The following is a 16,703-nucleotide window of genomic DNA, read 5'->3' on the forward strand; positions in this document are numbered from 1 at the left end:
CCGTCATTGTTGTTTGGCGGGTCCGGGCTGGGGATTCGAACCCACCACCTTAGGTGTACGTGGCTGGCGCCTTAGCCAGTTGAGCTATAGGCGCTGAGCCTCCATGATTACATTTTCATGTATAATAGTTCGTAAACCTGTACTTAGTTTTAGACCTTGGGATTCAGTTTTTGCCATTTTCTTTTTTTCATTTTCAGAATTTTATGGTGGCACAAATGTTTTGGTTACATGAGTTGCTTCTGTAATGTTTGAGTCAAAGTTGTGTGTCTTTCACCCAGATAGTGTGCCTTGTACCCATTAGGTGTAAATTTACCCATCCCAGCTGCCCTGCTCCTACCTGCTTGGTTTCCATTGAGTTTTACTACCATACGTGCACATTAATGTTGATCAAGTAGTTCCAAATTAATAGTACTATGAAGTACTACTCAGCCATAAAAGAAAGATGGTGAATTAATACCTTTTGTAACACCCTGGGTGGAATTGGAGACTATTCTTCTAAGTGAGGTATCATAAGAAAGGGCTTTAGATTTTGTTAATGCATTTAAAAAGATTGATGGCTTTTTGTAAAAAAAAAAAAACCTTTTTTTTCTTTTTTATATGCTGTAAGTACTCTTGCAAGAGAAAAATCTTTTTTTTTTTTTTTTTTGGTTACAGTTTTTGGCCGGGGCCCGCATTTGAACCCACCACCTCCATTTTTTAATTTATTTGTTGTTGTTGTTGTTGTTGTTGTTGTTACAGTTTTGGGCCAGGGCCGGGTTTGTGCCTGTGACCTCCGGCATATAGGGCCAACTCCCTACTCCTTGAGCCTCAGGCACTGCCTGCACGAGAAAAATCTTAACGGTGCCTTCTGAGACCTTCCTCACAAGGGCGACAGCATGTCATCTTGTTTAAGGTTTGATTGTAAAACACTAGCCTCTTCTTACAATCTAAAAGATACCTTCTTTCACTAAACAGTACTTAGCAATCATAAATTGACTATTCAGCTCAGTTAATTTTTTAAATTAAAGAATAATTTAGATACAGTGAAATTCTCACTCTTACTCTTGATCGGTTTTTGGCAAATGCATATTCTTGTATAATCTACAGCCTGTTAATGCACAGTGTTTCTGTCAACCCAGAAAGTTTCTTCATATTCCTTCTCAGTCAATCCCTGAAGCAACGTTTTGTCTGATTGCTATTACCAGAAGTTAGTTTGCCTATTCTAGAACTTATATAAATGGAATCATACAGAATATGTTTTTTGTGTGTGTCTAGCTTTATGCTTTTGAGATTTATCTACATTATTGTATTTCTTTTTAGTTTTGAGTAATATTTCATTACATTGTTATCAATGTGCCATAATTTATCCATTCTCCTTTAAGTAAATACGAAGACAGTTTCCAGTTTTTAGCTATTATGACTAAAACTGCTATGAGCATTATTGTATAAAGCTTTTAGTGGAGATATGGTTTCATTTCTCTTAGGCATAGAATTGTTGAGTCACAAGGTAAATATGTGTTTAACATTGTAAGAAAATGCCAGTTTCTGAAGTATTCTACCATTTTGTATTCCCACCAATAATCTAAGGATGGGTTTTCTTTTCACTAACATTTAGTATTACCAATCTTTTTAATTTTAGCCATCGTATTACAGCTGGTAACACACTGACATTTCCCTCGTTCCTAATCATATTGAGCACTTTTTTGTACATTTGTTTCCTCCCAAAGAAGTCCTTGCCTACAACAAGGTTATGAAGATGCTCTAATTTTCCAAGAAGCATTTACAGGTTTTTAGTGAACTCAATTTTGCATTATCTGTACAGCAGCTCTTACCAGCATGCACATCATTGACAACAGCCGATGTACTTTTTATTTCTATTTATGTTAGAAGAAAGTGTCACAATGTCTGGCCCTAAATAAGAGCAAGTGTGTTTGCATTCTCTAGCAAATTTTGAAAGCTATAGAAATGGTCTTGTCCCTTGGTTTTAAGTTTTGTGATGCTTACTTTACCCTGGATATTCTGCTATTGTATCGTATACCCTCCTCTTTGCTTGGTATTTGTTTTCCTGTCCTCTTTATAGTGGATTTCCTATTTTTCATCATTTTGCTTGTTTTTGTTTGGTTATCTTTTCTCCTTGTTTTTTGGTAAACTGCCTGAAATCCTTTTTGGACCTATACAAAATTCAGAAGACATTAACCAGCCATTAATTTTAAAGAGTATGTTCAGAGCAACCTGACTACACAGTTTTGTTTTGTTTTGTTTTGTTTCAAATTATGTATTTATATTCTGAAAACCATTAATACCGAGCATATAAAATTTAGAAAATGCAAGAAGAAAAAGGGCAAGAATGTCCTTTATACACCCTAAAAACCCTTTGCATTTTTTATAGAAACCAAGACCTAAAGCACTCAAGTGCCATATTCAAGTTGCATAAATCTACTTGGTAAAATATGGCAGATTTTCAGGGGATAATTTGATATTAAACAAATACTGATTGAATATATTCACCCTATTAAGCTCCTTAATAAAATATTCATTATTTGTATGTGACGTAGAATAATTAGTTTCTTAGGGTTGCTGTAACAGATTATTACAAAAGTGGTAACTTAATACAACAGAAATTTATTCCCACAGTTCTAGAGGCCAAAAGTTTGAAATCATAATATCACCAGGATTGGTTTCTTCCTGAGGCTCTGAGAGAAGATCCATTCTATGCCTCTTTTCTGGATTATAATAATAGTTAGGAGTCAGTGATGCCTTGTCAATACATCTCTCCAGTCTCTGCCTCCATCTTCACATCTCCTTTTCCTCTATATTTTTCCCTATGTCTTATATACACATTCATCATTAAATTTAGGATTCAGTATAAATTCAGGGTGATCATCTCAAGATCCTTAATTTAGTCACACTTGGAAAACCCTATTTTTAACTAGGGTCATATTTGTAGATACCAAGGTTAACTCTTACACATATCTCTTTGAGGCCACTATTCAGTTTGCTACAGATGGTATGGCATTCTTTTTTTTTTTTTTTTTTTTGAGACAGAGCCTCAAGCTGTCCCCCTGGGTAGAGTGCCATGGCTTCACTGCTCACAGCAACCTCCAACTCCTAAGTTCAAGCAAGTCTCCTGCCTCAGCCTCCCAAGTAGCTGGGACCACAGGCGCCTGCCACAGCGCCTGGCTGTTTTTTGGTTGCAGCCATTATTGCTGTTTGGCGGGCCCAGGCTGGATTCGAACCCGCCACCTTAGGTGTATGTGGCTGACGTCTTAGCCACTTGAGCCACAGGCGCTGAGCCTGGTATGGCATTCTTATTCACTGTATAAATACTTAGAAATGCATAATAAACTAGGCACTAATGTAATGCATAGTATACCCTTTCATATGAATTCTTTAAGAATCTCCCTAAACAAGGAGGTAAAAGACTTACTAAAAACTATACAACATGGTAGAAAGAAATTAAGGAATACACAGATAAATGGAAAGACATCTTATATTCATGGATTAGAAGACTTAATATTAAAATGTCCATGATACTCAAAGCATCTATGAATTCGATCCAATCCTTATCAATCTAGTGGCATTTTTTGCAGAAATAGGAAAGAAATTCTAAAATTCATATTGCATCTCAAAGGACCTCAAATAGCCGAATCAGTCTTGAGAAGGGGAAAGCGGGAGTCTTCTTACTTCTTTATTTCAAAACATATTGCAGTTACAAATACTATGATAATCAAAACACTATGGTACTAGCATAAAGACAGACATACAGACTAATGGAACAGGATAGAGAATCCAGAAATAAACCCTCACATAGATGTCACATGGTCTTCAACAAAATTACCAAGCCTACACACTGGTTAAAGGATAGGCTGTTCAACAAATGAGATTAAGAAAACTGAATGTATGCAGAAGAATAAAATTGTACCTTTCACCATATATAAAAATTAACTCAATGGGGGATGGGACACAATTATAAAAGGGACTTTTCCTAAAAATGCAATCAGTATAACCTGGTTCTTTGTACCCTCAATGAACCCCCAAAAATAAAAAAATAATAAAATCTTTAAAAAATATCTTGAAATTAAAAAAAGAAATTAACTTAAAATAGAACCTAAATATAAGACCCAAAACTATAAAACTCCTAAAAGAAGACATCCGGGAAGAACATCAGGACATTGAATTTGGCAGTGATTTCTTAGCAAAAATGGACAAATGTGACTACGTCAAACTTTAAACCTAGTACACAGCAAAGGAAATCAACAAAGACAAAAGGACAACCTCCAAAATGGGAGAAATATTTGCAAACCATATGGTTGATACGGTTTAATACCCAGGGTATATGAAGAACTCCTACAATTAACAGCAAAAGACACTCCAATTAAAAATGATCAAAGGATTTTAGTAACTGTTTCCATCAAAATATATAATTGGTCGACAGGCATATGAAAAGATGTTCAACATCACTAATTATTAGAGAAATGTAAGTTAAAATCATGATGAGGTAGCACCTGGTGCCTATTAGGATGGCCACTATCAAAAAAGACCCAACAAATAACAGGGGTTGGCCAGGATGTGGAGAGACTGGAACTGTTTTATACTGTTGGATATATATTAATAAAATGGTAGTTGATATGGAAAACAATACAAAAGTTCTTCAGAAAATTAAAAGTAGAATTACCTTATTGCTCTGGTTAGTACTTCAGTAATACATTGAATGTAAGTAGTAAGAATGAGCACCCTTATCTTGTTCCAGATCTTAGAGGAAAGGCCATCACCTTTTCACCATTAAGTATATTAAGCTGTGGATTTGTCAACATAGTATTGGTCCTATCAGAGCATTTGGGTGTGAAAGAAAGAAAAGGCATCCGAATAGGAAAAGATGAAGTGAAATTGTTTTCTGATGACTTGATCTTACATAGAAAACCCTAAAAACCACCCCAAGAAACTGGTAGAACTGATTAATAAATTCAGTAAAGTGGCAGGATAAAAGTCAATATACAAAAATCAGTAGCCTTTCTGATATACTAACAGTGAATGATCTGGGAGAAAAATTAAGATAATTCTCATTTATAATAGCATAAAGATGCTTAAGAATAAATTTCATCAAGGAGGGAAAGATCTGTACACAGAAAAATATAAAACATTGGTGAAAGTTACTGAAGTCAACACAAATAAATTGGAAGATATATTCTGTGTTCACAGATTGGATGAATTAATATTGGTAAAATATCTGTGTATGTACAGATTCAGTGAAGTACATGTCAAAATTCCAATGTTTTTCTTCACAGAAATAGAAAAAGAATTCTAAATGTTGTATGGAACCACAATAGACCCTTAATAGCCAAAGTGATTTTGAGCAAAAAGAACAATGCTAGAGGTAGCAGTGTTTGATTTCAAAATGTATTACAAAGCTGCAGTAATCAAAAGAACATGGTACTGATCTAAAATCAGTCACATCAACCAATGGAATAGGATAGAGATCTCAGAAATAAAACCACACATTTATAGTCAATTGATTTTCAACTTAAGTGCTAAGAACACAAAACGAGGAAAGGAATGAACGATGGTGGAAACTGGATGTTCACATGCAAAAGAATTGGACAATTACCTCACCCCACGTACTGAATCAAATGAAAAATGGATTAAAGACTAAAACATAAGGCCTGAAACTGTAAAATAGCTAGTAGGAAACATAGAAGAAAAGTTCCACAACATTGGTCTGCACAGTGGTTTTGGGTATGGCCCTAAAACCATAAGGAACAAAAGAAAAGTAGACAGGTGAGATTGTATCAAACTAAAAAGCTTCTCCATAGCAAAGGAAACAATTAACAGAAGTGGAGAGACAACTCAAAGATTGGGAGAAAATATTTGAAAATCTTTCATCCAGTAAGAGGCTAATATCTATATATCTTTATCTATATTTGTATATATGGGACTCAGACTACTCAATATCAAGAAAAATACCCTATGTAAAAATACACAAAGAACCTAAGCAGACATTTATCAAAAAAAAGACCTACGAATAGTCAACAGATACATGAAAAAAATGCTCAATATCGCTGATTATGAGGGAAATGCACATTAAACCATAGTGAGATATCACCTCATGCCTGTGAGAATTGCTGTTATCAGAAGGATGAAGAATGTTAGTGAGGATGTGGAGAAAAGGGAACCCTTATACACTGCTAGTGGGAATGTAAATCAGAATCAGTGTGACGATTTTGAGAGATTCCTTTAAAACTCAAAATAGAACTATATGATCCCGCAGTCCTACTCTGGGTATCTATCCAAAGGGGATAGTATTTAACCTTAAAAAAAAGAAAGAAAACCTGTTATTTGCTATAACATTAATGAACTTAGAGGTCTTGATGCTAAGTCAGTCACAAAAAGACAAATACTGGGCTCGGCGCCTATAGCTCAACCGGCTAAGGCGCCAGCCACGTACACCTAAGGTGGCGGGTTCGAATCCCCAGCCCGGACCCGCCAAACAACAATGATGGCTGCAACCAAAAAAAAATACCCGGGCGTTGTGGCGGGCGCCTGTGGTCCCAGCTACTTGGGAGGCTGAGGCAGGAGACTCGCTTGAGCCCAGGAGTTGGAGGTTGCTATGAGCTGTGATGCCATGGCACTCTACCCAGGGGGATAGCTTGAGGCTCCGTCTCAAAAAAAAAAAAAGACAAATACTGCATAGTTTCATTTACATATCTAAAAGCAGAAATTAGAATGGTAGTTTCCAGGCACTGAACTGGGAGAAGTGTAAGAGGGAAGTTGCTGATCAATCAATAATAAAGTTTCAGTTTTGCAAGATGAAATTCTAGAGATGTGTTTCACAACCATGTGTATATAGTTTATGTTTCTGTACAGTGACAAAGGATTAAGATGGTAAATTCTGTTAGTGTGTTTTTGATCACAAAAAAAGTTAGCATGGCAATTACAAAAAAAAAAACGATACAGAGAAAAAAATCCTGAATCTATTTTTTAAAGCAAGACTCTTAAGAAGTTACCATGATTAAAATTTGTTTCAGTTTGTAAAGTATTTACAATGAAATTGCTAAAATTTAAAAGTACAAAGTTGTCTCTAAATCACTCAATGGTATATCCACAAAATGTAGAGAATTCCTAAGCCCCCTTTCACACACACATGCACACACCTTTCATTGTTGTACTTGTGTGTCTTTCCCTCTAAAAGAAGAATATTGGAAAATGTGAGCTCTGACTACGAATAGTTCAAAACATCATAGCCCTAATTGTAGGGGGAAGATCAGTTACTTTATTTCACTACAACTTTTAATTTTCCTTCTGAGAAAACTTTGGACAAATAAAGAGTTCCCTGGTAGTTTTTATCTATTTGCTTTCGTGGTTCTTTTCTTTTTTTTGGCCGGAGCTGGGTCTGAACCCGCCACCTCCGGCATATGGGGCTGGCGCCCTACTCCTTTGAGCCGTAGGCGCTGCCCTGCTTTTGTGGATTTTGACAAGTCACTGGAAGAGGGGTGTGGTGGCAGAATCTGCCAACATATGGGTCTATAGATCAATAACCTTGCTTTAGGGAGGTCCTTAAATTTATTGCTTGAGAAAAAAATCAGTCAGATCTGAAGAAGAAATTTAGATTTATATAATATTCTTATCAAAGAAAATGGAAATAAAGTTTGTTTTTCCATATGTAACTATAATTTTTATTTCTTAACAATTATCTAACATGCTAAGACTGTAGAAAACTTAAAATTAAAGATTAGTTAAACTAAAATAGTTGTCTGATGCTTAGATTTTGTTTTTTAATTTAATCTCTCTTGATGAGCTACCGTAAAACAAGTCTTAAATGTTTAGGATCAGTACCAAGTAATGCTCCGGATTTTAGTAGCTATAAATATACCAACTTTCATAGCTGTAGAAAGAGTATCTTATTTCATGTAATTTATATAATTTATTTGGAGAAATAGAAAAAAAGATTAAGGACTACTGAATGTCTTGTTAACCTGGCTTTAAAAGGAAGGTACTTTTTTAAATCTATCATTTTATACTTTTAAGAAAACATTGAAAATTGAATTCATGTGCTGATTTAGTATAAAATTCTACACCGTTGTTATTGAAGAGACAGATCCAGAATATACTCACGTTTTGTGTGTTCTCAAAAGAAAATATTTTATATGCCTCCTACTTTCAGTAATGGCTATATAATATTCTCTAAGGTAGGGCCACACCATCTCCTTTCTCCTTCTAAAAAACAGCATGATTATGAGTCCTGATAAAAGCTTTAGTGACAGGCAGCGCCTGTGGCTTAAAGGAGTAGAGCACTGGCCCCATATGCCGGAGGTAGCGGGTTCAAACCCTGCCCTGGCCAAAAACTGCGAAAAAAATAAAAACCAAAAAAAAAAGCTTTAGTGACTTGAATGAACTGAAGGAGGAAAGAGAAATTTCTGTTGCAGAAGCTAAAAATGAGCTTGTTATTGGTTTTTTTCCTTCCAGATTTTGTACTTCAGCTGCTGATATGAAAATTAGGTTATTTACTTCAGATCTTCAGGATAAAAATGAATATAAGGTATGTTTACAGGATAATTTATAAATCTTCAGAGTATTTTAAAACATGTATTTATTAGTTTTTGCTTTTTTTAATTGAATTTATCCTGATTTAAAGTGACTTTTTATGGCCATCACAAAAATAATGTAATTTAGGATCTCATTTGTTTTATTGTAGACTATAGTAATTCAGTTCTTAGCAATGACTACAGATTATAAATCTGATACCACTTATTAAATCAAAATATTAAGTTGGAACAGCAAATAAGAGAGAATAGAAATTCACAGTTAGGGGCCAGCTAAGGTGGTGGCCTCTAATCCTAGCATTTTGGGAGGCCAAGACAGTAGAATCCTTTGGGCTCAGGAGTTCAAGGCTAACCTGAGCAAGGGCAAGACCCTATCTCTACTAAAAATGGAAAAATTAGCCAGGACTTGTAGTGGTCACCTATAGTCCCAATTGCTCTGTGGCAGAAGGATCACTTGACCTAGGAGTTTAAGGTTGCTGTGAGCTAGGCTCACAGTGAGACTCTGTCTCGGGAAAAAAAAAAAAGAAGAAGAAATTCCCAGTTAGATATAGTAGGAGCATAATAGACATGCACGCATAAGGAGTAAAAACTGAAATTCAAGGGTGAAAATGATCTACAGCATAGCACAAACAAAGAAGTCATACCTCTTGATCTTGCTCAGCACCATTGCTTAATAATGGTGTGACCATAACCAAGTAAGCTAATCTCTTTGTGTTGATTTCCTTACCTATAAAATGGATAATTATGACACCTGCCTCATAGATTATTAGCACTGACTGAGCTAATTCATATAAAACACTTACATGGGTGCCCAACCTGCAGGTTGCATGCTGATTTTGTGAGGACTTTTCTGCTTATCTGTGGTGTCACATATCACTAAAAGTATACACAAACTGTTTTTTAACTAATTAGCATTTGTTAGTGTTTGTGTATTTAATGTATGGCTCAAGGCAACTCTTATTCTTCCAATGTGTGACAGAGAAGAAAAAAGGGTTGGATACCCCACGTTAGAACACTGGTCATAGTATATTCTGTATGTGTATAGGCCTCAGGTTGGTTTGAAATTGCATTGTATTTTCTTATAAGAATGCTATTGCCTTCTTGACTTTCTAATAAATGAAAAATACAATTTGATAAAACAAAAATAAACTCTAAACCTTTTTAGGCATTTAGAAAATAGTAAAAACTGCTCTAAGGTGTCTAAGCTATATACACTAGGTTTGATGTAATTAAGGCATGAATAACCAAGTATGTAAATGTCACCTAAAATTTTGACCTTTCAAAACTTAAGTTATAATAGACATTAAATATTTTGTTAATGTTAACTTAATGGCAGACGCTTTGGAGAATGATTTTTAAAGGACCTGAGTTTGTTAAATTACATAGGAATGAACTAAATCCACTTCTTTTTTTAATATTACGTTTCTACATAGTGAGAAGTACCATATAGACTCACTTTATTAACCTCAAAACTAAGTTTTTGGAAGAAAGGAAGGGAGAGAGGGAAGAGCAATATCCATGTGACAGGCCTATTTAGGATTTCAACTATAAAGATTTAGACCAGCAGTTCTCACCTATGGGTCGTGACCCCTTTGTAACAATGAAAATACATCCTGCATATTAGATATTTTAAGATTCATGGCTCGGCGCCTATAGCTCAACGGGCTAAGGCGCCAGCCACGTACACCTAAGGTGGCGGGTTCGAATCCCCAGCCCGGACCCGCCAAACAACAATGACGGCTGCAACCAAAAAATAGCCGGGCGTTGTGGCGGGCGCCTGTGGTCCCAGCTACTTGGGAGGCGGAGGCAGGAGACTCGCTTGAGCCCAGGAGTTGGAGGTTGCTGTGAGCTGTAATGCCACGGCACTCTACCCAGGGGGACAGCTTGAGGCTCTGTCTCAAAAAAAAAAAAAAAAAAAAAGATTCATAACAGTAGCAAAATTACAGTAAGAAAGAACAAAAAAAAAAAAATTATGGTTGGGGGTCACCACAACAAGAGAAACAGTATTAAAGGGTTGCAGCATTAGGAAGGTTGAGAACCACTGATTTAGACAAATTGAACTTTGCCTACTCACATAGTTTTCCACTGTAGAACTTCTCATTTGTTCTGTGTTCAGAAGAGTATTTTTGTGTTGTCTGTGACTATGGGTTCTGTCCTGACAGTGACTAGCTGTCTCTAGCAGTGATGGTCACATTGAACAAGTGAGGAAAGGAGGTGAAGCCCACCCTGTGTGTGTGTGTTAAGTAGTAGTGAGTATGCACAGTGGCAAGGATAAGGTAAAAAGTCTAGATGCATTCTATTCAGTACTCCTAAAATGTTTTCTAGCTTCAGTTTTTATTTAAGTTTTATGTAATAAGTAAGAAAGGAGGTGATATGAGGATAGGTACGGTTAAAAAAAAAAGTGTGTTTTTGTAAGAAATGCATACTAGAAAAGAAAGACTAAGCTAATAGCAGTGTGTTGAATGATCAACTTCTTTCCAAGATAAACCTTCCAGAAAAAGTGGGTGTATAAATCATGCTTTAAAAATAGCAGATTGCTTAAGAAATATTTATAGAAAAGAAGCATGCAGCAAAAGCTCTTAAGGCAGTGAAGTAAAAATATTATGTAGGAATCTTATAATTATTTTCCTGTTTTCTTACTAATTTTTCTTCTTCTGTCAGACTTTAGAGGGCCATTCAGATTTCATTAATGGTTTGGTGTTTGATCCCAAAGGTGGCCAAGAAATTGCAAGTGTGAGTGATGATCATACCTGCAGGTATGTTGCTTATTTCACAAAACCCTTTTTTTGAATTTTCATTTTTTTCAATGAGAATTGCATTTTTTCAGTTAAAGAAAATAATAACTTTTATATAAGTCCCACAAAATGTTCCACAAAAAGAAGCATTCTTTATTTAAATTATCGATATGACACAAATATGAGTTTCAAAACCAGTGAGTTGAGCTCTCGTCTCATTTAATGGAAACTTCCCTCACTGATTTATGGATGTCTTCTTTGCCTTTTATTTAGACTTGCACATTTATGAAATCTAAATCTATATTGGATCACATTCTCCACTGTTGGACACAATCAGTCGGGTAATAAAAGGCAGATGCCATATTATGAAGTTACTTTACAGATCCTATGCGATAAGCTAGTGTTTAATAATGAACTGTGAATCTTATCTGCTACATAAAACTCACGGAAAAATTTGGTGTTTTGACAAGTTCTGCAGTTTCCACTTGAGGTTTTCAATAGACACAATATATTTTAGTATCATGTTCTTCTGCCCCACACCCCTAGTTGAGAACAGAGGAGGTAGCTATAAAATGTTAATAATGCCTAAACCTGGAAAATATCACAAGTAAAGAACAAGATGAATGGGCGGCGCCTGTGGCTCAAAAGGTAGGGCGCTGGCCCCGTATGCCAGAGATGGTGGGTGCAAATCCAGCCCTGGCCAAAAAAAAAAAAAAAAAAAAAGAACAAGATGAAAAGCAAGAGTAGCAGGTGGAAATAAGCTGATGATTCAGGAAGGGAATGAGTGAATCAGTCATTAAAGGGGTGTAAGTTGCTTCATTTGCTTTAACAGTACCATGAACAAAGAAAAAATGTTGCACAACTATTTTGCATGGTTTTAATGTTGGATAAAGCTATGTGAAAATCATTAGCATTTATTAATACTTACATACAGACCACATATAGAGCCATTAAGTATGTATCACTTCACATTCAAAGTAAAGCTGCTAGCTACTTCTTAAATTTTTAATCTTCTTAATGTAGCTCATCTTTTTTAAAGTTACAGAGTCACAGGGTGTGATTCTTTATGTACTGCCTATTAAAATTTTCATATCAACAGACATGAAAGATTATCAAGCCATTAAGATTCCAGGGCCCCAGGTATTACAAAACTAAGTTTGTGTAGCAGCCTGAAGAGTAAATGGGATCATTTTTAAGGTAAAAATTAGATCATTAGAAACAAATGATGGCATTTAGGTTCTTTAAAACATGGACTTTACTAATCACGTAAGCATTTGGAGTAATGAAACCTGCACAAGGGGAAAGCAAATGTCCTTGCAAGCTAAAAAATACCTTCTGAATAGTGAACTACAGCCAGAGTGACCTAGGATTACACTACATAGTCTGTGGGTTTTTTTCTTATGGTAGACTTTGAGAGTTTGTTATAGATTAGTAAAATTCTCCAAAACTTTTGGAAACTGGCATAGGGTTGCCAACTTTTTATTTTGTCAAGTATAAGAATCTTAAAAGTTTACCACTTCTACCACTATCATCATTTTATAAAAAAAAAAAAAAAAGACTTTATTCTAAAAAGTAGAGAGGGCTTAACTTTAAAGTCTTTTAATTTAAATTTAACTTCTTGAAAAATTCACTGCATTGCTCCTGAGTGTCTTATTTTGTTAAAATTGATGGTTTATAGTATTTTTTTTTTTTTTGGTAGTTTTTGGCCGGATCTGGGTTTGAACCCGCCACCTCTGGGGTATGCGACCGATGTCCTACCCTTTTGAGCCAAAGGTGCCACCCTTAGTTGATAGTATTCTTGTTCAGCAAATATTTGCTCTTCTAGTTAGGAGAGCTAGTTAGCTACTGATCTCAGAATGAGAAACACATGGAACAGATATGAACCCCTCTGGCATTGTGAAATGGAACTTCCCATAGACCCATGAGGAATACATTTATGCTATTTCTGTAAGCCATTGAGATTTGGGGGTAGATGTATAAGATCATTGTAGCAATACTTAAGGAGATAAATTTTGAAATTCATTAGCTTAGTTTACCAACCATAAATAAGCAATAACTCTGGCTATTAAAACCAAACCTCTTAGGCCGAAAGGTAAACAATATACATAAGATTTTAAGAACAAATGAAAACAGAAGATACAAGTAAAACAAGTTTCAGGTAAGGAGGAATAGTGATTTTATATACTCTCACAACAAGAAAAGAAAGAATTTTGAAAGAACGGACTACAATAGAAATATATTTTTGTACAACCACCTTCATTAACTTGAAAGATAGAATTGCCAAGCTAAAAATAGATACCAGCCAAACGGCAACTATCAGATTTAGGTAGAGGAAAGAGCTATTTATATCCCCAAAATGACACTTATCACTATACTAAAGTAACACCAACCATAGACTAGGTTTACATGTTGGGGGTAAAAGTACATTAATGAAATTCTACTCAAAGCCTATGTCATCTTGGGAATAGTTTTATATGCATGTGAAGCCATACTTTAAAAAGAATGCTAAATAGAATATATAGAAGATAAATAAGGAAATAGAGAACTAGAACAACATTATAAATCAGCTATACTTAACAAACATAAAACACTCCAAACATTAGCATAATATGTGTTCTTCACAAATACGCATGGAACATTCTCCACAATAAACCATATGTTAGCCCTCAAAATAATTCTCAATAAATTTTTAAAAATTAAAATCTTGGCTCGGCGCCTGTGGCTCAAGTGGCTAAGGCGCCAGCCATGTACACCTAAGGTGGTGGGTTCAAATCCAGCCTGGGCCTGCCAAACAACAGTGATGGCTGCAACCAAAAACAGCCGGGCGTTATGGAGGGCGACTGTGGTCCCAGCTATTTGGGAGGCGGAGGCGAGAGACTCGCTTGAGCCCAGGAGTTGGAGGTTGCTGTGAGCTGTGATGCCATGGCACTCTACCCAGGGGGACAGCTTGAGGCTCCGTCTCAAAAAAAAAAAAAAAAAAAAACTTAAATCTTACAGAGTATCTTTTTGGACTTTAGTGAAGTGAAACTAGAAACACTAGAAAATCTACAAATACAGGCTGTCTTTGAGTTACGAATGAGATAGTTTCTGTAGCTTAAGTTGAATTTGTATGTAAGTTGGAACAAGTATCATTTACCTATTACATATAATAGCCTGCATTTATAAGTCAGATTTTTGTAATTTGGAGACTCACTGAAATAGCCTCCATTGGTAACTGTGAGTTGTACGTCAACTGGATATTTGTAACTCGGGTCTGCCTGTATGAAGAAATTAAGTATTGTTCTCTCTAAGAGCCAGTGAGTCAAAGAATTCATGAGAGAAATTAGAAAATACTTTGTGATGAATAAGAACAAAACAATATACAAAATTCATGGAATGTAGCAAAAGCAATGCTATGAGAGAAAATTGTAGCTATCATATGTGTATCTACATTTGAAGTCCCAAATCAGTAACCTAACTTTATACCTCAAGAAACAAACAAACAAAAAAAAGAGTAAACTAAACCCAAATCTAGCAAAAGGAAGAAAATAACAAAGATTACAGGAGATAAAGCAGAGAATAAAAAAAAGAAACTCAATGAAACCAAAAGTTGATCCTTTGAAAGGTCAACAGAATTAACAAAGCCTTTAGTTAAACAAAAGAGGGGAAAAAACAGAATACTACAACTACTGAAATCTAAAAATGTGCAAACATTACCAGCCTTAGGAAATGAAAAGGATTCTGCTATACTATGAACAGTTATACACCAACAAATTAGATAATCTAAATGAAATGGACAAATTACTGGATACACAAAAACCGAAGCAAGAAAAATAGGAAAATCTTAATAGACTTATAACATGTCAAGAGATGGAATCAGTAATCAGAAACCTCCCAACAAAGAGTACCCAGGACAAGTTGCTTCATTGGTGAATTCTACCAAACATTTAAAGAAGAATCACACCAATCTTTCTCAAACAATTCTGAAACATGGAAGAGGAGGGAATACTTTTTAACTGATTTTATGAAGCCAGTATTATCCTATTACTAAAGCCAAACAGAGACATCACAAGAAAAGAAAACTTCAAACATCTCTTAAAAACATAGATTCAAAAGTCCTCATCAGCATCTAGCTAGATGTCTGGAAAACTCTTAGAAGAAAACCTAAGGTCAAATGTTCATGACTTTGAGTTTGGCAGTTGTCTTAGATATGACACCAAAAGCACAAATAGCAACAGAACAAACAAACTGGACTCATCATAAAGACACTTGCACTAGACTATTTATGGCAGCTCAATTTACAATCACCAGAATGTGGAAATACCTTAAATACCCCCCAATCTAGGAATGGATTAACAAGCTGTGGTTTATGTATACAATGGAATACTATTCAGCCATTAAAAGAAATGGAGACTTTTTTAGCCTTTGTATTGTACCTGGATGGAAGTGGAACACCTTATCCTTAGTAAAGCATTACAAGAATGGAGAAACAAGAATCCTATGTATTCAATTTTGATATGAGGACAATTACTGACATGGTGGGGGAAGCTGAGACCAGAGAGAGAGAAGGGGGAGGGGATGGGGAAAGGAAGAACAGAGAGAGGGAAGGAGGGAGGGGGGTGAGGTCTCCGTGTGTGACCCACCTTTGGGGGCAAGGCACAATTGTAAGAGGGACTTTACCTAACAAATGCAATCAGTGTAACTTGTTTTCTTGTACCCTCAATGAATCCCCAACAATTAAAAAACAAAAAATTGGATTTTAAAAACTTGTAGCTATCAAAGGACACAATCAATAGAGTAAAAAGATAACTCACAAATGGGAGAAAATATAAATCATATATCTCATAAGAGTCTTATGTCTAGAATGTGTGAACTCTTTTATAACTCAACAACAGAAAGACAGCCCAGTTACAAAATGGGCAAAGGATTTGAATAGACAGTTCTACAGAGAAGATACAAGTGGGAAAAAAGCACATGAAAAGAAGCTGACTGTCATTAGAGTAAATCAGACCCACAATGAGACATCACTTCACACTCACTGCTATAGCTATTATCAAAAAAAAAAACTATGCAAAATAACAAGTGTTCATAAGAATGTGAATGAAGAAATTGGGGCCCTTAAACATTGCTGACAGGAACGTAAAATGGTGCAACCACTGTGGAACAGTCGTCAGTTCCTTAAAAAGCTAAATATGAAATTACCATCAATTTTACGCCTAGGTACATCCCCCAAAATATTTGAAACAGGTGTTCAAACAAAAACTTGTAAAGGGGCTCAGTGCCTGTGGCTCAAGTGGCTAAGGCGCCAGCCATATACACCTAAGGTGGTGGGTTCAAATCCAGCCCTGGCCCACCAAACAACAATGATGGCTACAACCAAAAAAAATAGCCCAGCATTGTGGCAGACGCCTATGGTCCGAGCTACGTACCCAGGGGGACAGCTTGAGGCTCTGTCTCAAAAAAAAAAAAAAAA

The 16,703-nt window shown here is 35.7% G+C and overlaps 1 protein-coding gene across 1 annotated transcript in view; it reads left to right on the forward strand.

Annotated features, from left to right (window-relative positions):
• NUP37 (nucleoporin 37) overlaps positions 1-16,703 on the forward strand; it is a 45,116-nt gene that overhangs the window by 8,433 nt on the left and 19,980 nt on the right. The window contains exons 3-4 of the mRNA XM_023509203.1: positions 8,454-8,512; positions 11,178-11,272. Of these exons, the coding sequence (XP_023364971.1) occupies positions 8,454-8,512; positions 11,178-11,272 (154 nt within the window). The remainder of the gene's footprint in view (positions 1-8,453; positions 8,513-11,177; positions 11,273-16,703) is intronic.

Source organism: Otolemur garnettii, unplaced genomic scaffold (genome assembly GCF_000181295.1).
Source record: "Otolemur garnettii isolate 467f Iridium unplaced genomic scaffold, OtoGar3 scaffold00007, whole genome shotgun sequence".
Lineage (NCBI taxonomy): Eukaryota > Metazoa > Chordata > Mammalia > Primates > Galagidae > Otolemur > Otolemur garnettii.